Consider the following 21,838-nt stretch of genomic DNA (forward strand, 5'->3'; position numbering starts at 1 on the left):
TGTGTGTGTGTGTGTGTGTGGTCCAGGTATTCCTCATGTTGTGGGGACATAAATCTGTTAACACAGTCGTGTTGTGGGGACTTGCTTCCCTTATGGATACAAAAAGCAAGTCCTCTTAATGTAAAATCAGTCATTTTAGAGTGAAAACTTGGATTAAAGTTAGATAGTAAAATAAGTTTAGGGTTATGTTAAGGTTAGGGTAAATCTCCAGAAAATAAATCTAAGTCAATGTAATGTCCTCTGAAGTGATGGAAGCATGACTGTGTGTGTGTGTGTGTGTGTGTGTGTGTGTGTGTGTGTGTGTGTGTGTGTGTGAGAGAGAGAGAGAGAGAGAGAGAGAGAGAGAGAGAGAGAGAGAGAGACTGGGGGGGTGGGGGTCATTTTTGAATTCTGATTGTCAGCAATTATGGCCACCTGCAAGCCCCCCCACACACTCGGACACACACACCTCACCCCCAAATGACCTCTGTCTGACACACACACACACACACACATGCTGGGCTAATATCTGTTGATTTGGAGTGTCAGTCTCTTTTATCATCTCCCTATCACCCCTTTTATTCTCAAGAAATATAGATGATGATTATGTCAGATCAGAATCAGAACCAGGTTTATTCCCAAGTAGGTTTGCACATATGAGGAATTTGCCTTGGTGTTGTGGTGAATAACAGTCAAAAATATACACAAAATGAAGTAATCCTAAATAATATAATAATATAAGAAAGAATTTTACAGTAAAAAAAATGTAGGCTAAAATATATTCTAAGTGAGTGGCAACAGGTTTAAATTTTTAATTGAAGAGAATGAAATGTACAAAATATTGACCAGGAATGTTGACGTTAAAAAGGATTTTTTTTTCTTTTTGTAATTTTCATGTAAAGCACATTCCCTGTGTATGAAACATGGCATATAAATAAAACTTGATTTGTGTTTAAATCACCTTCTTATTTTCTATTTGCAACTTTTGTTTTCAGGAATATGGATGATGATGATTATTATTTATTATGGGCATGTAGGCTATTTATGTTTGTTGTTTTTGTCTCCATCTGGTGTTAATTGTGTTCACGTCAGTGTTTTTCTAATGCTTTAGGTTGTTACTTATTGTCTGTGTGGCCGCACAGACGAGCCATAAGTCCACCTGATGGCGTCTGGCGCCGGCGCGTCTCCACCCCAGAAAAGTATCAAAGCTAAGGGTTCGTACAACTTTCTTCATCATCCCTCCTCTCAGCTGTTCTCAACCTGCTCCATCGCAGAATTAAAAAGGGCCGAACTCGCGCATGCGCAGTAACATACCGGCGACGGCTGTAGAAACGGCGGCCTAGCGAATCAGGGGATTACGGAGCCCAATTTGACAGGTCATATAACAATAATTACATTTATTTACGAGCCTCTGTGTCGAAACGCTTCATATTCAGACTGTAATTCTCGATGTCAGCGACGTTTGTAAAACACTGGTCCGGTTTGATTCTGTCGCGTGAGCTAACGGTTAACGTTGCATTTGAGCGCTAACGTTAGCTACGTCAGCTAGTATATTGTGCTAACAACGGATATGTTTTTAGTATCTACTATTCTGTTATTTTAACATAAACCCGTGTGTTTTCCAGCTTTGTGATACTCTAAGGGGAAGCAGCACCTTTAATCCTTATAGAAATATATGTTTGATGGCGAATTGATCACGCAGTGTCAATACATATAAAGCTAACTAGCTAGCTAGTATCCTTGTATGCCCTCATTTGTTGATGTGTTTGTTGAGTGATATGAGCCTTTTTATCTCTGTTAGCCGCACCTCAAGTTTCAATAACAATGTAGCAAGCTATGTTGATTCACTGTCTTGACAATCTTTACAATTTACAAACGCTAAACATTGGTTGAAGGTCTTTTATGGTATGTTTGTGAGTTGTTTGTGTTTTGTACTGCTTGGATATACTTTGTTGTTCGAGTTTCGTGTTGTATTGTTGTGTGTGTGTGTGTGTGTGTTGTGCAATTTCATATGTATTTTACTGTAGACGTTTATGTATTTTAAGTCCATCTAGGGACGAGCATTGCAAGCTAAGTTCATGCTATACACTTGTCCCTATGCAAATAAATATTAAATAAATAAATAAGTCTGAAGATACATATTATTATTTATATATTTAATACTGTGAAATCAATACAGATCTAAGATCCAAATAATTAGATTTTCTAAATCTGTGATATATGTTTGCATCTTCTCAGGCTACACAATGAGTCAGGGTAAGGACAATGCACGACTCAAGAGCTACAAGAACAAGTCTCTCAACACAGATGAGATGAGAAGAAGGAGGGAAGAGGAAGGCCTACAGCTCCGCAAACAGAAGAAGGATGAACAGGTGAGCCAGGAGTGGAGGGAGTACTTTAGATCTCCACAGCAGTGGGTTTAATGGGCTTTATTGTGGAGTGAAGAAATTGTGGCCACTCTGTACAGACCACTGTTGCACGCTGTGTTCCTAGCGATATAAAAGTGAAGAAGAAATGTACCTAGAAAGGTACATTATTGGTAAATTATTAGTAAATTATTCATTTAAATACTGTTACATTCCAGCTGTTTAAGAGGAGGAATGTTGCCACAGTGGAGGATGATGGCATCCTGGAGGACGATGGGATGGCCGATAGCGGCTACCTGGAGTCCCAGGCTAACAACATGGACCCACTCATGGTGAGAAACATCAAACTAGTCAGCGATAATAAAGTACAAGATCCTCACAGTCATCACACAATGCATATCAAGTGAAATGTGGAAGTGTTTCATGTGCTTTATCAAGTCTTCATCTCTGTGCTGTACAGGGTGGGGTGATCTCTGAGGATATGACTCAAATGATCTTCTCCAGTTCTCCTGAGCAGCAACTAATAGGCACTCAGCGCTTTAGAAAACTCCTTTCTAAAGGTAAGGGTGCACTAGCTGTTCCTTGTGTATTGATTTCTGTTAATGCCAGCAGTTTTCTCCAATAAAACTCGTTTCATAATGTTTAAAATCTGCCACCTTGGCTTGTTTCTTACTGCTGCAACAGCATTCCATTGTGTTATAGCTCATTTCCACCACTCATTTATTCAAACTGGCCTTTTGTCTCGCCTAATGCTGTTCAGTGTTTGTAATTTTTGTGTGTTTTTAAGGTGTTTTGTTGCTTATGTTTTATTGTTTCTTTGTTTTTTATTGTTTTTATGGTCTTTTTTTCAACAATTTGACTCTTGTGAAGCACTTTATGCTTTGTGAAAGGTGGTATACTAAACTAGATTTACTTACTGTTAAAATTCACTCTGTATGTTATCATGTGATTTACTGTAATGCTGTGATAAGTACGGCTATATTACATGTTGTCCTCGTCACTTATTCCTTCTGTATGTCTCACACAGAACCCAACCCACCTATTGATGAAGTCATCGCGACTCCAGGGGTGGTGGAGCGCTTTGTCGAGTTCCTGAAGAGAAGAGAAAACTGCACATTGCAGGTACATTTCCTACAAGTCTCAGTAACAGTGCAGGTGTGCACAGGTTGACTGAGCTGAGGAGGCATGAAACTTACTTTTCAAAGCATCACATTTCTCTTGCAGTTTTTTGACCTTATTTTTTAGGTGCTGAATGTCAGATACTTCATACTGTATGTGTGGTGTGTCATGCAGTAGGAGACTGTTTAACAGTTTAAAATCAAACCTGTGACCAACATGAGGTAATGAATGAATCTGTTTTTCATGTGTTTTCAATATTGTCTTAGTTTGAGGCTGCATGGGTGTTGACCAACATTGCATCAGGCACATCTCACCAGACGCGGGTGGTCATCCAAGCAGGAGCTGTTCCCATTTTCATTGAGATGCTCAGCTCAGATTTCGAAGATGTACAAGAACAAGTAAGGAGGACTCAGACTTACCTAGGATTCATGCTCTCTGTCAGCTAATTGTCTTCCCTCGGAAAGTCACTCAAGTGCTTTATATGTTGTAAATAATAGCGTACACTTTGCCTGCCTGAATTAATGAGGTTGAATAAAACATTTAAGTGTTAAAAACATTTTAAGCAGGTGTTCACATTTTAATAGAATACCACTGACATTTTGCAAGTCTGTTATCCTGTACTGATTTCTGTTAATGAATATTATACATTTTAATGTTATTGTCTGACTTGAATAATTGCTTTGCCCTGCAGGCAGTGTGGGCCTTGGGAAACATAGCAGGAGATAGCACAGAATGCAGAGACTTTGTCATAGACTGCAACATTCTGCCTTCCCTGGTGCAGTAAGTAGCATCTCAGTGACACATTGTCTTATTCTTTCTCACTGACACTTGAGAATAGAGAGAAAAGTCATTAATATACATTACTGTTTCTAGATTCTGTATCCTTGGTAAAAACATACTTTGTAAAAAACAAAACAAAAAACAACCTCTTCCTGCAGATTATTGGCCAAACAGAATCGTCTAACGATGATGAGGAATGCAGTGTGGGCGCTCTCAAACCTGTGCAGAGGAAAGAACCCACCTCCAGACTTCACTAAGGTGATTTGCCAAGATAAATATATCACTATGGGAACAGTACACCTCTCAGATGGATTAACTACTTGGTATCTCACTTTTCAAGGTCACAGGCTGAATGAAGTTGCTCTTATATAAACTGGGAAACAGTTGATCCCACTGAACTTAACACCAACATGTTCCCACTCACCACCTCTCTTTGCACCATGTTTTGCAGGTGTCCCCATGTCTCAGTGTGCTTTCTTGGCTGCTGTTTGTCAACGACACAGACATTCTGGCTGATGCATGCTGGGCACTCTCCTACCTATCTGATGGCCCCAACGACAAAATCCAGGCTGTTATTGACTCAGGAGTCTGTCGCAGGCTGGTGGAGTTACTGATGTAAGCCTTAAACACATAATACTGAGAGAGATTTATTCTTAGTGAAACATGAAGGGCCCTACGCTGACGCCAGCTGATAACACCAAAGAACTATGTTTCACTGAGGGTGTTTTCACACCTTCACTCTGTAGTCTGGTTAAATTGGTGCGATTCGTTTGGGCAGGTGTGAACAAAGTAATTGCACTCAGATGTGGACCAAAACAACCGCACCGAGACCCTTGAGGATGTGGTCTCAGTCCAATCCCAAATGAACTCTGAAGGGGTTCGTTTGTGGTAGGAATGTGATCTGACCTTGATCCTACCCAACTACTAGGTGTTCTCCGCAAGTTAATTTGAGTGAAATAGCTCCCGTAGTGAAGTGTGTTTTGCATAGTGGGATGCAGATGAACGACTTAAACAGTTGCTAACAACTAGCTGGAGAAGGAATAGAGGTCGGACCTGGACTAGCGCAATGTCGTGTATTGTATTTGGCGAGTGGACCTCCTTCAGGACCTTCTCTCTGTGTTTATGGTCTTGCCCCCGCCCCAGACACATCTGATCAATGAGTGAAGGTTCTCATGTGGCTTGTGGTGCTGCATTTTGGCTCGCTTGGATTTTTCTCTGTGTGAAAAGAAATCAAACTAAGGGAAAAATGCACGAAGCTCACCATCTCATCAACTGATTCAGACCACAGCAAATAAACTACATGTGTGAAAACACCTCCCATGTGCGCAATTTGTCACCATTACATTGGGTGTGACAGTCTAGATGTGGGTGTGTTATGAATGGTGAGCTGACAGTATTCAAGTTTGACAAACTGTATTTACACAACTGTATTTGAATTACCAGCAAACAAACACTTTCCCTTTACTTGGAAAACCTCTGTTCAGGATACATATAATGAGTTTTCAAGATAAACTACAACAAAAGTCAGGAGAATATGCTGCACTTTAAAAAGTCCCAATACTAGCATACGTATACCATGTGATGAAATGCCTTGAACTTGCAGCAGCTACAACAGAAAGCATAAAATAACACACAGTGATCACAACTCTGTTTTGTTTCAGGCACTCTGATTATAAGGTGGTATCTCCTGCACTGCGGGCTGTTGGTAATATAGTCACTGGAGATGATTTACAGACACAGGTAAAGGCAGCATGTGCACACATGTAAAGTTATGCTACTTAGATAAAAAGTAGTTGAATGTTTCTTACTAATTTGCATTATGGCCCCAGGTGATCCTAAACTGTTCAGCACTGCAGTCCCTACTTCACCTTCTGAGCAGCCCCAAGGAGTCCATCAAAAAGGAAGCCTGCTGGACGATCTCCAACATCACTGCAGGGAACCGAGCACAAATACAGGTGTGTGTGCGCGTGTTCCTGTGTGAATAGCCTGGAAACTGTTACTCATGAGTTTGAGAGTTTGTAAAGTTGACTCATTTAATCATTTTGTCTCCCTCTTTGCAGATGGTGATAGATGCAGGTCTGCTGCCTCCTCTCATAAGTATCCTGCAAGTAGCAGAGTTTCGCACAAGAAAGGAGGCAGCCTGGGCCATTACCAACGCCACCTCGGGGGGCTCTGCGGAGCAGATCAGGTTAGACAGCATGTACCTGAACAGTACATGCTATCTGCTGCCTGCAGCCAATATGTGGGCTCTCCAAGATCTCACAGCCATTAAATATTAGCATGTTCCTTCATGGATGATGACTAGCTCTTATCAGTGATAAGCTTACTCCACAGTTAAGAACTAATTCAGAGCTAGCATTTAGCACCTTAAACAAAAGCACCACTTAATTTAAAGGTAGATTTAAGGCTCTAAAGACTATTTCAAAACTGACAAAAATGAATAAATGTAAAAAAAAAACAACACAAAACTCCTAGTCTACATACAGCATGCACAAAATAATGGAGGAAATTTTAACTACACCATAGTGGAAATGGGCTATTACTCCTAATTACACTAGAATTCATCATTTTAGGCAGTAGATTGGCATAGACATATAGTTTTATTTGTTGATGTGCAGTTTGCTGAACATACTTTGTATCTCTTATTAAGCCAAAGACACATATTTGCTCTGTATTATTACAGCAATGAAATGGTTCTATTCTGTGTGTGTTTTGTTTACTGCCCCCTGCAGGCACTTAGTGGACCTCGGCTGCATAAAACCTCTGTGTGACCTGCTCACACTTATGGACTCCAAAATAGTGCAGGTGGCTCTGAATGGCTTAGAGAACATCCTGCGACTGGGAGAACTGGAGGCCAAGAGGGGAAAAGGCATCAACCCCTACTGTGCGCTCATCGAAGAGGCCTATGGTAAGTGAATGCATTTTGAATGATAGTCCACTAGAATTATTTAAATTTACGCTCATTATATTAAAGATTTTTTTTTTTACCTAAACAGTTCTATATTCAAGAAGAAAATCAAAAGAAAAAAATCTCCTGCTCCAATTTACCACATGAAGTCAAATTACAACTGACAAAGTTGTAATTTGACCACCAACAAAGATTTTTCCCACATTATCCAAATATGTAAATGATGCACATGACAAATTCTGCATTCTGGCATTTCAGAGCAAAAACTGGGTCTGTTTATTCAAATTAAGCAGGTTCCAGATAAACAATAACTATTCTACATTTGTGATGCAAGAGTTCAGTCCAAAACAAAAAAGTAGAGTAGTAGTAAAGAATTCATGTGGCTCAGCTGCTTGTCAATTAAAGGACCAAAATGGTTTTATGCACCACAGTAACGCAAGTTACATAAACCAAATTTTTGACATTGTTGACCAATTTATTGATTTCAGTTATACTTAAGTACTGCAGCTGTGAAGTAGAATTTATTAGAAAGGTCCTGATTTTAAAAAACCTTTTTTAGGTGAAAATCTGGGGAACATGTCTACTATATGGGATCTTGCGGTGTTGTCTGAAAGCCTTGAAATCATGGAGTCAATACTTGCTGTGATATAACTGCACATTTCTTTAGGGCTGCAATTAACATTTATTTTCATTAATTTATTTGTTAGTTGTTTTTTTTTATCAACTGATGAATCCTTGATTCTGTAAGATGTCAGATAATAGTAAAAGTTCCCAGAAACCACACTGATATTAACAGTCCAAGATTACCAAATCCTGGTATTTGAGACACTAAAACCAGAGAATATTTGGCAGTTTTACTTGATAAATGACTTAAACGATTAATCAGTATTTTAAATTGTTGAAATGTAATTTCCTGTAAATTGATGAATTGTTATATTCCTCCCTTCTCCATCAGGTCTGGATAAGCTTGAGTTTCTTCAGGGCCACGAGAACCAGGAAATCTACCAGAAGGCCTTCGACCTGATCGAGCGCTACTTCAACACTGAAGACGAGGACCCGTCTCTGGCTCCAGCCGTCGACCTGCAGCAGCAGCAGTTCCTCTTCCAGCAGTGCGAGGCCCCGATGGAAGGCTTCCAGCTATAATGCTAAATCCTCCCCCTGTGCTCCACCTTCATCCTCACCTCCGCTCATTTCTCTCACTCTGCCCACTGCCGTGATCAAGGGCGACAGCAACCCTAGGGCCCCCCTTCGTTCCCTTCTCATTGTCGGAGAGATTGATTTAATCATTATCATGATTATGAAAAATGTAATATTAAAGGAGCACATGTGTGCGTACGTCCAAAGTGGGTCAAGTTCTGCAGTCTTGTCAGCCAGTTTGTGAAGGTTTCACTCATCATTCTGTCTTGCGCTGAGCTCAACTCTGCGCCTTATTCCTCGGCAACCACCTGCTCAGGCTCCAGCATCTCCTACTGCTTCCCAAAAGGTACCCAGTAACACCATCCCCATTTTAATCTTTTTGGATTTCCTCCTCAGCTCATCCCAGATGAAAAGCCCGCCCACCTTCCCATGTTCCCAGAAGATTGGCGATCCCTGCGGGAGATAGTAGGACTGCACAGCTTGTCTGATTGAAGCATTAATGACTCACAAGACAGACAAACATGGACATGATTGTTTTCCTCCCCCTCCTACACACACGCACAAACACACACACACACACACACACAGACAAACACACACACACACACACACACACACACACACACACACGGAGAAGAATGATCTAACCTAAACACTGGACTGACCATGAGACGTCGACCACACGTTTGACTGTGGTCACTGGACTGAACTGCCCACAGCGGGGCCATGTGGCCAGTCCCGACTCAAGGACTCACCTGACCTCTACGAAAGGCACTTAAACGACTCAAAAAAAAAAAAATGGAGGTGAATTCCCTCACCTCCGCTCTCCAGCCATTGGATAAGTGACCACAGATGGACAAATTAGGAACTTGACTGTGTCGCTGAGGGGTGGAGCTTGTCAGTGACAAACCAGGCTGCTTGCGTTCCCTCCTGGATCTCATATCATGCATTCCTTCATCCAGTAACGGGACTTTCCACCTGCACAGGCTCCATCCTGAAGAGCTTTTTGACTGCCTCCTGCCTCTGGTGTGATGTGAATAACCCCATGGAACCATGGGAAATTGGAGTCTTCCCTCGCACTGAGACAATTGGACAGACTTGGACAAGACAAAAACAGACTATTGAACCCTGGAATCTGTGCAGCAGCAGACCAGCGGGAATTTTTATTATCATAATTTTCATTTCATTTGCAGCACTTTAGTTCAGGACTGATGCCTGCTCATTGAGAATATACCTTAGTTTTTACATTAACTATTTAATTGGTTGATGACACGGCTCTTCCCTCCTCAGGAAGCGAGGTGTATAGAGGTGGTGGTCTGTATCCTCGGTCCCCTTCTGGTATGACAAGGATTACAACGTATTTCACTGTTTACCCCTCCCACAAAGGGACTCAAGCATATTGTGGACTGAAACTGTTAGCACACTAATTACAATCAGTAGATCATGCTGCCTCAGCAAAGCTCGAACAACTTCATTCTGACTAAGAAATTTCTACCAATCAGACTCTGGAAAATTGGCAACGTAGCTGTGAGCAGTCTAAAAACATGGCTTTCCAACCCATGTTCAGGTAGTATTTTCTAATTTGATCATGTCAAATCATTGACGCATAAATCAGCTTTTGGGTTTTGAAAACATTGTTCTTTATTTTTAAACTTTTTTTTTTGTTTGGGGTTAGCATCTTTCATGTTGCTGATGGTGCCATAATCCTTGCTCTACAGAAATCCTTCCAGATAATTTCAACAAAAATCCAGATTAAAACTTGAAAATACTGGTGATCACCTTAGTTAGATAAACTGAATGTTTACCGAGTTCTCTTCTTTACATTGCTTACTTTTGTCAAAATCTCTGCGAGAGATGACCAGCTCTACATGTTCATTACTGTTTGTTGTATTGAGTTTGTGCAGCTGTCCCCTGTTATGCCATTTGCATAAAAGCCGTTTCATGAACTACTGTCCAAGTGACTACGTTTCATTGTAGTTAGTAGTATACAGTCTTTGATCAAGTTGATGCCAAATAGCTAAAGGAATGGCAGTACTTGAACCTTGTGTGTTGGTCTGCAACTATCATTTTCATAACTGATTACTTTCTGGACATTAGTTTGGTCTTTAAACTGTCAAAATAGTGAAAAATGCTCATCAGTTTCCATAGAGCCAAGGGTGACGTTTTCCCATCGCATATTTTATCTAACTGAAAGTCCAAAAACACAAAAAGACATTCAGTTCGCTGTCATAAGACTTAAGAAAACAAGAAGTATTCGCATTTGAGAAGGAGGAATCAGAATTTTTGCTTCAAAAAATGACTTAAAAGACTAATCAATCATCAAAATTGTTGCAGTTTAATTAGGACTCCAGGGAAAGCTGAACCACAAACTACATACTGAACACACAACAAACAACCACTTGCCACATTCTCAGTATTTATGAGGAAATAATAGTTTGTTTTGTTGTTAGTTTAATAACTTTTGAGTTACAATGAAACCAAACCAGAGAAATCTCAAGAAGTACTACTTTATTGAACCGATCTTTGTGGTGCTTACTATATACAAACATACTGTGGATGTCACATTACATGATAATCAGGACAGGACAGACCATTGTGCATATGGATCACATGTCTGATCCACTTCTCATCAGAAAAATGAAGACCAGTTGAAACTCTTTAGTGCTGTTCTGTCTTTACTAACGGAAAGACACAGAAGATTCCTGCCTTTGAGGCAAATTTAATACCTAAGGCTTAAAAGTCGGAAAGCTTGAGAGGTACACGTTGGAACTTCACTAGAAGCACTGAAGGAAAACCTAATTATCGTAACGAGAAATGGAAATTTGTATGTCTGTTTAACAGTTTTCTTGTCTGAGAATCATACTTGTGTGTACTTGAAGCAAACAAGTAGATATAAAAACCCAGTGGCACTTGAAACCTGCATTAAAAGTATTCAGCTAAGTCATATTGTGGGTTTCCATTCCTCACAAATCCTTGCTACAAAAAGCGCGAGTACCATTTCCTCAACAAACAGGTGCCAGTTTATACCCTAAATACATTCGCTTCAAAGATAAAACCTTTCATTGGGTTTCACAATTCTTACATAATCCATATTTGTCTCCTGGTTGCAAAAGCTGATGCTAGACTGCTCTGAAAAGTTTTGGTTGCTCTACACTCTAGTGGAGAGCTCTGTAGTTGTGGTACGTACTAAACAGCAGGAACAGGGACATTGTTGGCCCAATATTTGGGGAAAATGACGTAATTGTGTAGGCGCTAGTTTTCCATCACTGAGCCTTCTCAGACAGGGAAAGACTAGCTTCCCTCTCTCTTTGTAGTTCCTCCCTCCATTTAGCTTTCTTCTCCATGTTTTGACCCGTTAGGGACTCGTGTCTGCCTGCAGCCTGTAACAAAATACAGAGGATGATATTTAAATTCACCCTGAAACTCATCAGAAACAGCAGTAACATTTAGATTATTTCTTTCTTCACAGCTACAAGCAAAATTTTAAGGACGCAAACTGTTCTTGAACATTATCCGAACCTCTTTTTGTAAACAAATACATAGAAAAACAATACATGCAAACACAAAGCTTTTGTCACTCACCCTTTTGCCCAGGAAGACCATCAACAAGCAGGCCCCTATTGTAGTCGCCATCATCACATAGCAGGCTTTCACTCTCATTCTGTTTCTGGCGGCGTCAATCATCTCAAACCTGTGGCGCAGGCAGGTGTACAAACATCAAAAACAATATTCTTATTAATGTACAGAAAATAATGTGGAAGACGTCAATCAGTGCTTATAGAAAGGCGTTTTTTTTTCCCATACTGGGAGGTCTGCAGTTTGTGTGCGTGACAATCAGGTCTTTTATCACAACAGCAGATCACATGTGATCTCCACCCTGATGCCAGGACGCTGTAATTACCTCCAGCCACAAGCAGACGCCTCATTTGAACTGCAGCTGTCTTGGACGACCACCTACCCGCAGCAGCAGCAGCCGTTAGTTAGCTCTGTTCTTGTGATGTAACTTAACTAAATCAAGCAAAGTGCCAATCGGACGCGAGTGTGCTGGGAGGTCTGGTGTAAACAGGAAGAGGCTACTTACGACACAAGCTCTGGTATCTGGTCTGCTGTCTTGAAGCGTCCCGACCAGACCAAGATCTTCTTGTCCAATGGGGAGGGTCTGTAGCCTGGGATTCTAAACCCGGGGCGAGGTGCTGCAAGAAAGAACATAGCACGCATTAAGTCCACAAATCCGTCGAAAACAAACAGTGGATCCACATCCTGCGCAAAAAGCTGTGAAGTTCAATTTCACAAGCCCCAAGTCAGTAGCTGCATCACCCCAAACTGTGACCCGACTTCCTGTGTCCCTCTTTCCTTTGGGACTTCAGAAACGTTCACATACTGCCAATGACGGCAACAAACATCCTGTGAGGTACACAATCCACTGACAAACATTTTAGAGATGTTTTATCTTTAAATAAATGGTTTCTAAGAAAAATAAGTTATCAGTTAAGTTGGTATATATGTAGTAATTCAGTTCTTCAATTCTTTCAGTTTTCATGGATTTAATCAGATGTATAACACGGTATTCTGGATTAGAGGTTAAAATAGCAAAGGAGTCGTGGTGAATATCTGTGATTGAATTGATCCAGAACTCTACCATGTGCTGGAGCTGAAGGCGGAGGCTCTGCTTTGGCCTCCTGTGGTTTATTGCACATCCCTCTGTGGCTCCAGGTCTCACTGACCTGTCTGCTCCTCTGACCTGTCGAAATATTAAAACATGCAGAAAAAAAAATCATTATCACAATTAGAGATGCAACTATTGATAATTATAGTCTTCTGATTATTTCTTTGAATAATTGATCAATTGTTTAGTAGATGAAGTGTTAAAAGAGTGAAAAGAAAAATGTCATTCACAATTTCTCAGAGCCTATGGTGATGTTTTCAGTTTGCTTGTTTTGTTTGACCTACTGTCCAAAACCTTAAGATATTCAATTTACTGTCACATATGACGAAGAAAAACAGCAAATCGGCAAATTTGAGGGGCTGGAAACAAAAAACATTTGGCATTTTTGCTTGAAAACTTACTGAAACAATTACAATCGACTAATCATTGAAGCTCTAATCACAATTAGTCAATTACTTAGTCTATTAACTGAAAAGTTATCAGCAACTATATTAAAATTCAAGTAATTCTCAATCAAGTGTTTTTTTAAGCACAAATGCCAGAATTCACTGGTTGCGTCTTTTCCAATGTGACTATTTTTTCTGGCTTTTTTAGTCTTTTATGATAGTAAACTGAATATATTTTGGTTTTGGACCTACAACAGACAATTGTACAAAAAAGTAAGTTGTAAGCATTTGTGCATTTCATGGGTTTAAAGGATGGGTTCACAATTTTTCAAGTCAGTTTTAAAACAGTCAAGTGCCAATATGACCACAGAAAGAGGTTTTCCTTGCTGTAATCATTCCTCCTGTTCATACTGGCTATTAAAAGATCCCCTTTTAAATGTGTTTACAGTGTAAGTGATGGAGGCCAAAATCCAGTGTCCACAGTCATTTTGTACAAAAATGCAATTAAGGGTTTATGAAAAGCTTACATGAGGCTTCAGCAGTCTGAGTTTGTCATATCAAGTGGATATCTGACACATTTACAGTATTTTTAGCATCAAATTACCTGTTTGTGTTCCCTCGGACAGTGTTTCTCTGTTGAGCTGTGGTGGAAGTATAATAACAAAAAGAGGGACTTTGCCTCTAAAAAGACTAACGTTGAACGATATCTACTTGATTTGACTCATTTGGACGACTGAAGCTTCATATTAGTTTTTAAATACATTTTTGCACAGAAGGACGATTGTGGATTTTGGCCCCAACGCTTACATTGTAAGTGCATTTTGAAAGGATCTTTTATTAGCCAGTATAAACAGGGGGAATGATTACAGAAAGAAAAAAAACAATTTCAATGTTCATTTAGGCACCTGGCTGTTGTTTTAAGACAGACTTGAAAAAAAAACTGTGAACCTGTCCTTTAATAAGCACAAAAACACAAGATACTTCATAACATGCCGCCTAGTTTCACGATAAGAATAAGCCTAAAATATCGTATTACAATAAAACAAAGTCAGCTAGGTCAAAGTGTTTATATGTCCAGATCACATTTCATAATACAGGAACAACATCGGACTATCAACATGCTGTAACTGTCGGGTGACACACCTTTCACATCCGTATCAACCAAATAACAATAAGGTAATTTAACTGAATTACAGTTTAACAGGTGGCAAATAACGTCAAATGTGTTAAAATATTGTTGTGAGAGATTATTCTGCCTCTACAACTGCTAATTTAACGATGAAGTTACCAAAAGAAGACGAGGAGACGCAGATATAAATCGAAACAAACATAGAAATTCAAGTTAATTATACGAACCTAAGAGGTTGCCGATGGAAAGGCGAGACCTGACGAGATTCATGTTGGTTTTTTTAATAAAGTAAACAAGATTTAAATTAGTCTATCACGCCATGAAACCGCGCTGACACAAAGTCTCCGTCAGATGTTGAAAGTCAACTAGCTGCAGCTTTAAATGCAGCCCACTTGTGTCTACATGGTTAACCCTAGATCTGTGCAACTCTCGCGATATTTGTACGTGGTATTTCTTCATTGTGCGCGTTGCACAAAATAATTATGTATTTTATGGTGTGACAGAACTGTGATTAAGGTCTGGTTAGGTTTATGAACAGAAAACACTTGTTTAGGGTTTGGATGAAGATCATGGTTTGTGTTAAAATTATCAGTCTCGCGAGATCTTTCGTGGGGTGACCATCAACAGGACCCCGTCACATAACCACAGGAGCCCGTGCAACACGCCTGATTGAAATAATCATCAAATAAGAATGTAATTGAAACCACATGATTTCACGGCGATGCAATATTCCAACAAGAAGTACTTACTGTGAAGTCCAGTCAAAGATCAGTGAAAAAGGATTTAGAGTAATTTAATGTTAATCATCTAAATCTGTGTCATTGAGTTTATGTTTATATTTATGCATCAAAATATGCTATAATATGGTGATGACATGTTTCATGTTTTTTATTTCAGTCCATTTTTCATTGTACCACTTTGGAAAATGTGGTTTGAAATGTGGGACATCATGGTTTTACGTGCGACAGTCGTATATGTTGTTCTGTGCTGTTATTGTTATACATTGAATATAATATGAAGTATCAATAACATATGTCACTTTGTCAGGGGTCATCAGTTTACTCAATAGGGGTCCCTTAATGAAAAAGATTGGGAAACACCAGTGCATTTCATAACAAGTTATATATATATAACCAGTGGTGGAAGAAGTATTCAGATCCCTTTTTAAGTAAAAGTACCAATACAACAATGTAAAAATACTCCATTACAAATAAAAGTCCCAAATAAGTAAATAAGTATTAGAAGCAAAATGTATTTAAAGTATTGTGGTTTGAAGTAGTGGTTTGGTCCCTCTGACTGATTATTATATATGACATTATTAGATTATTAATACTGAAGCATCAGTGTTAGAGCAGCATGTTACTTCTAGCTGCTGGAGGTGGAGCTAGTTTGAACTACTTTATATACAGTTAGCTAGTTTAGACCTGTGGTTCCCAACCTAGGGGTCAGGCCCCTCCAAAGGGCCACCAGATAAATCTGAGGGGTCATGAGATGATGAATGGGAGAGGAAAGAAGAAAAAACAAAATTCTGATACACAAATCTGTTTTCAGTTTTTGGACTTTTCCTCTAATCTTTGATTTTTGGTAAAATATTGGATCATTTGAACATTTTTTTAAATTAAACCATGTGAGAAGTTTAGAGGTAAAAATCACTATTTGGTGGCGCTGTTAACAACTCATAGACATCTGAAATGTGACCCCGACTACATGCTGATTTTTGTAAGACGTTGGAAGCCAAAAAGGCTGGAAACCACTGGTTTCATCTTTAACAATGTGTTGTATTTTAAAAGCATGTTATATTATCCATTGAGTCAAATCTTCATCTGAAAAGTAACTAAAGCTGTCAAATAAATGTAGTGGAGTAGAAAGTACAATATTTCCCTCTGAATGTAGCGGAGCAGAAGTATAAAGAAACATCAAATGGAAATACTCAAGTTAAGTACAAGTACCTCAAATTTATACTCGAGTAAATGTACTTAGTTACTTGCCTCTACTGTGTATCTAATTAATTCGATACCGCGCTTATTTAAATAGAGACATTAACTAAGTTATTGCAAGACAAACCTGCTGATATTATGAATTAATTGTGTAGATATAATATAATGTGGTATATTTATATATTTAGCTTGACCGAGGCGGATTTCATTCAGGCACTGTGTTGAACACCTCACGCTGTGAATGGAGAGGACCGGCACAGTCAACTATGGCGGCGCATGATGGGACTTTAAACTGTGAGGACTTTTCAATGTTTCAGGTAATTAAAACGGAGGATTCATCGGTTTGTACAAACGTGTCACGCAACTGCAGCGACCCGAACCCAGTCTGTGCTGTTTGTTTTCCGTGTAATGATCTGTGGAGGTCTCACTGTGTCAGAGTCTCTGTCAGCTCTGCACATCAATGTCATAAAACTAACCTGGTGAAGCTGTTTAACTGACTTTCTGTGTCCACTAGTGGACAGTAACTAAGTACATTTACTGAAGTACTTTATACTTCCACTCCACTACATTTCAGAGGGAAATACTGTACTTTCTACTTCACTACATTTATTTGACAGCTTTTAGTTACTTTTCAGATGAAGATTTGACACAATGGATAATATAAAAAGCCTTTAAAACACAACACATTGTTTATTATTATTAAGATTTATTCACTCGGGAAATCTCATTAAGATCTTCTGCAAGAGAGACCTGACAACAGGTTACAAATAAGACAGTCGCAAAACAATCATACACTCTCAGACACACTGCTTAAAACAATCACAAACATTATGAAGAATATTAGCTACTACAACTTTAAAGTCCCTCAGAGGAACAAGTGTTACTAACTTTAAGATGTGTTGCAGTTTATTCCAGTAGAAAGGTGCATAGTACTACTAGAAACCAGTCTTCCCCAGTTCAGAGTTTGTTTGAGGAACTTTTAAAGCCAACCTGCTCTGTGACCTCATGTTATCAGCTCTGAGCTCAACTAAAGATGTTGAAAGACTCTACAACTTAAATTGTGCCCAGTGTAACGTTTTTCCCCACTGGCTCACTTGGCCAGTAGATCAGAGTTTTACTGGCCTCTTTTAGATTTTCACTGGCCCTGCAGCCAAAAAATGAGAATAAGTCTTTTTTTTCCATAATTTTGCTGATTTACTCGTTGTATACATAACAGCGTACAACAGTGAAGTTCCCTTTAAATTTGGTTGTTTTCCTTTAATCATGGATATGTATTATAATTATATATTATAATTAACTTTCTGCCGATTGACTAATCATTGCAGCTCCACATTGCTTAATTTTTAGGGGTTCACAAGCCAAAAAAGGTTTAAGCTACTCATAAAGAGGTGGAGGTGAGCTATGTTAATAGGCCCAGTTAGTGCAAGAATGCAGGCATCAAAAGGAACATAATATATGACTTTTGGTCCAGGTGGCATCCTAGTCACCCCTGACTCCCTGAACTGGCTCCTTTTCAAAGTGAAGGAGCAGTCACTACTTCTCCAAACTGCTCCCCCTGTCCTCAAGGATGAGCCTGGACACTCATTTCAGTTGTTTCTGTGTTTTTATACATGCAGACTGTATGCAAATCTCATGGCCTTTTTGTTGCCGTGACAGTTACATTACTACCAGCGCTGTACAATCTGCCTGTCACAATCCGTCTTAACCTCAATCACAACCCTGAGTTCTTTGATGCTTTTAGTTGACCGTCTCTGTCCCGTGTTTCTCAGGAGGTGCTGAAGGTGATGCGCACCATAGATGACCGTATCGTCCACGCTCTGAACACCACCGTGCCCACAGTCTCCTTCTCAGGCAAAGTGGATGCCACGCAAACATGCAAACAACTCTATGAATCTGTAAGTGTGTCATCATGACTAAAATAATGTGTTTGTAGGGTATCACTTCCTGGCTTTTTCACGTTAATGACCTACATGCTACATGTGATGTGTTTCTTGTCCTTCATGTGCCACGCAGATGATGGAGGCCCACCTGAGCAGAGACAAAGCTATCAAGGCTTGTATAGCCCAGACATCTGAGGTTGTGGGACAACTGCGTGAAGAAAGAGCGAATGACAGCGAAAACCTGGCACTCATTAAACAGCTAAGAAAGGAGCAGACCAAAGTAATTCCTGTTTCTGACACTAGAGAGCCTCAAATACAAAGATGTGAGCAGTGCAGTTGGTCCATCTGCATCAATCAATCAAACTTTATTTATATAGCACTTTTCATACAATTCAAATGCAATATACAAGTAAAATACCAAAATTAAAACAAGGTAACTTGTAAAATGAAATAAATAATAATAGATAATTATAGAAAGAAAAAGATTTAATAAAACCTACTTTAAAAGAATGAATTGAATAAGAGAACAATCAAAGATAACAATAATAATAATAATGATAATAATAATAATAATAATTTTATTTGTATAGCACCTTTCGTACAAGAAATGCAGCTCAAAGTGCTTTACAACAAAAATTACACTACAAGGACATAAAAGCATGTAGAAAAAAAACATTGATGGAAAATCAAATTAAAAGTAAAACCCACTTGATAAAGTGAAACTAAAATACATAGAATGCATAATAATAAAGGGATAAAATATGATAAGAACAACTTAAAGTATAGAATGTATCAAATAAATTAAAATATAACATTTTAAAAGTGCAGAAGAGAGCAAGTGCAAAGCTATTTAAATGCTCAGGTAAAGAGATTTCAGTTTTAAGCTTTTGTTTGAAAGTATCTAGTGAGCTGGTTTCCCTGATATCTATGGGCAGTGTGTCTCATAGTTTGGGGGCGTTATTGACAAAGGCTGCGATACCGATCTTCTTTCGGCTGTTGCTGGGAACCTTCAATAAACCAGCAGTAGATGATCGCAGTGTTCTTGAGGGCAAGTAGCTAACAAGGGATTTGGCGAAACAGTTTGGTCCTTGCCCATTTAGGGCTTTGTATATAAGGAGCAGGACCTTAAAGTCAATTCTAAATATTACAAGATAAGATAAGGAAATTGTAATAAAATAGGCCTCATTTGGACCTCAGCCAAGAAAAACAAAGCAAGACATTGAAATGTTTGAGCTACTGTTACATATTGTAACTCTCCAAGGGTTTAAACACTTGATGTCTAGCCATGCAAGTAGTTGTAGTGTTTCATTTGTGGTGCTCAAAGCATTAAAAAAAAGTGACATTTAAAAACTCAACTGCAAGTCCTGGTTACTCACTGACATCATTAAAGATTGTTTTCATAGGGACTATGTCTTCAGTAGAAGGTAGTTCCAAGTTTGTGGATTATCCAAAGGAATCAGGACGTTTTGCAATTGAGAATACACATTACTGTTATGTTTTTTAAATTCAGTCTACTTGTCATGAGGAGTCAGGAGGGAAAATCCTGATGACGTCACAGTGATGTCATCTGGACCATCTTGAATTGCGTTCAGAGACTCAATTTAGAACAAAAAGCTTACGTTACAAACTGGAGGTGTGTAGTTTGAAAGAAGTGGTGAGGGGGATCTAATGAAAGATGCTACTGGGTTGCATTATGGGAAATGCAGTTTAGGCGGCTTGACCCATGCTAGGGACTAAAAGTCAGGATATTTTGGCCTCTGTTACTCAGATTTTCATGATTCTTTTGTTAATCTGTCTCTCGTGAGTCCCCCAACTTTATGAAAGTGCAATACTAAATCACCAGAGTGCCCTTTAAATGTAATTTTCCTGCACTATGAGCATCACCAACAAAAGTATTTCCTCCTCCACTGAATTGGTATAGTGACAGTAGAGCTGCAATGATTAGTCAATTAATCAATCAACTATTTTGGTAATTGATTAATCATTTTGAGTCATTTTCTAAAAGAAAAAAAATACCCAAATCTCTTGTTCCAGCTTCTGAAATGTGAATATTTTCTGGTTACTTTAGTCTTCTATGATAATAAATTGAATATCTTAGGGTTTTGGATTACTGGACGGGACGAAACAAGACATTTTAGGTTGCATCTTGGGTTTTGGGAATCAGTAATTTGACATTGTTAAAGACCAAACAACTAATTGATAAATTGAGAAAATAATCAACAATCAACAGATTTTAAAAGACTGTGAGTTGCAGCCCTAGGTGACAGAAAGTTTAGACATGGGTATCTCAAAACTTGGACAAACAAAACAAACTATTTGACCAACTGTGTCTGCATGGTTAAATACCACCAGTGACCAATGAGAAAATATGTTTTTGTTTTGTTTTTTGCGATTTAGGTGAGTAGGGTTATTAAAACAATTTTGTGGCATACAAAACATGCTTAATTGTATATTTAACTATCATCAGACTGTCAGTGAAAATAATGCAGCTTTTGTTTTTGTTTCCTCCAGTTAAAGCTTATGCAATCAGAGCTGAATGTTGAAGAAGTCGTCAATGACAGAAGTCTGAAGGTACGCTCACTATTATCACTATTATCATTTACCCACAGTGTCTTATAATCCCACATTCTCTCTTATATGTTACTTATTCATGTTGTTTTTCTCTCTGTTTAGGTTTTCAGTGAAAGGTGCAGAATCCACTACACACCCCCGAAGGTGAAGTGAAGCTCTGCATGACGAGAGGAGCCGCTTCACTCAAGGGTTGAATCCAGACTGGAGCTGAAACTGTGACCTGCTGCTGCGTGCCGACTGCAGGCTGTTCACCAAGCAGACCACTCTGACCTCTTCTCCACCTCACTCATATTCCATTGTGGTTATTGTGCTGCATTAACATCACTGTAAAACATCACTGTGTGGTTCTTGAATGAGAAACATTGTACAAAAAGAGTCTTTTTTTTAAAGATAATGAAATGTTTTCAAGTGAAGCTTGTTGTCTGTGATTTCATTTCATTTGAGATTTAATGTCAGGAAAATTGGGAGACAAGATTTCAGTCAGTGTCAGTGCTTTTCCTCATTTTAGATCAAATGTATGATCTAAAGTATTTGTGAAATCTTTGTCCCCCTCCTGAGGAACTGTAAGAAGTAACTGACAATTTAATTTAAAAATAATTAAATTTGACGCCCACGAGAAAATCCAATTCATTAGTATGGTGCAATTTAAAGCTGGAATGTGGGACTTTGGTCTCCCCCTTCTGGCAGTGAGAGTTACGGGGGGTACCGGGCTGTGGTTACCTGACACAGGCATGCAGCACACTCTCACCCCAAATGACAGGCACACAGAGAGAGCTGGTAAAAACGCATATATTTTCATAGTCCACCGGCCCATCGGGATTTGTCCCAGTATGCCTGATGGCCAGTACACCACTGAACGTAACCCACTGTTGCGGTTGTAAAACGGTGGATAAATTGTTTTAGCGTCACAATTTTTTACTATAGTCAATTTACTTTAGTCAATTTTTAACTATCAGAATTTGATCCATTCAGTCCTGTAA

The 21,838-nt window shown here is 39.1% G+C and overlaps 3 protein-coding genes across 4 annotated transcripts; 2 read left to right on the forward strand and 1 right to left on the reverse strand.

The window, feature by feature from the left end:
* Positions 1–1,114: 1,114 nt before the first annotated feature.
* Positions 1,115–10,235, forward strand: kpna1 (karyopherin alpha 1 (importin alpha 5)). Of its 2 annotated transcripts, none has more exons than XM_042399100.1 (14): positions 1,115–1,193; positions 2,218–2,351; positions 2,564–2,677; positions 2,806–2,905; positions 3,373–3,467; positions 3,731–3,862; positions 4,156–4,244; positions 4,403–4,502; positions 4,696–4,859; positions 5,906–5,984; positions 6,074–6,199; positions 6,305–6,432; positions 6,977–7,152; positions 8,108–10,235. In XM_042399100.1, the coding sequence occupies exons 1-14, from the start codon at positions 1,142–1,144 to the stop codon at positions 8,293–8,295; spliced, it is 1,677 nt and encodes a 558-aa protein (XP_042255034.1). In that variant the 5' UTR covers positions 1,115–1,141; the 3' UTR covers positions 8,296–10,235. The 2 variants fall into 2 exon arrangements, with proteins under 2 accessions (XP_042255034.1, XP_042255035.1); XM_042399101.1 differs by lacking the exon at positions 1,115–1,193 and adding an exon at positions 1,252–1,355.
* Positions 10,236–10,782: 547 nt separating this feature from the next.
* On the reverse strand, positions 10,783–14,885 carry fam162a (family with sequence similarity 162 member A). The gene is made up of 5 exons (XM_042399103.1): positions 14,698–14,885; positions 12,929–13,030; positions 12,371–12,482; positions 11,872–11,980; positions 10,783–11,669 (listed from the first exon to the last, which is right to left on the reverse strand). Exons 1-5 carry the CDS (start codon positions 14,738–14,740, stop codon positions 11,553–11,555), a joined length of 483 nt encoding a protein of 160 aa, XP_042255037.1. The 5' UTR covers positions 14,741–14,885; the 3' UTR covers positions 10,783–11,552.
* A 1,730-nt stretch (positions 14,886–16,615) lies between these two features.
* Positions 16,616–21,271, forward strand: mix23 (mitochondrial matrix import factor 23). Its single transcript, XM_042399104.1, has 5 exons — positions 16,616–16,724; positions 18,177–18,302; positions 18,421–18,567; positions 20,799–20,858; positions 20,961–21,271. The coding sequence occupies exons 1-5, from the start codon at positions 16,674–16,676 to the stop codon at positions 21,009–21,011; spliced, it is 435 nt and encodes a 144-aa protein (XP_042255038.1). The 5' UTR covers positions 16,616–16,673; the 3' UTR covers positions 21,012–21,271.
* Positions 21,272–21,838: the final 567 nt, after the last annotated feature.

Source organism: Thunnus maccoyii, chromosome 21, assembly GCF_910596095.1.
Source record: "Thunnus maccoyii chromosome 21, fThuMac1.1, whole genome shotgun sequence".
NCBI classification, from domain to species: Eukaryota; Metazoa; Chordata; class Actinopteri; order Scombriformes; family Scombridae; genus Thunnus; species Thunnus maccoyii.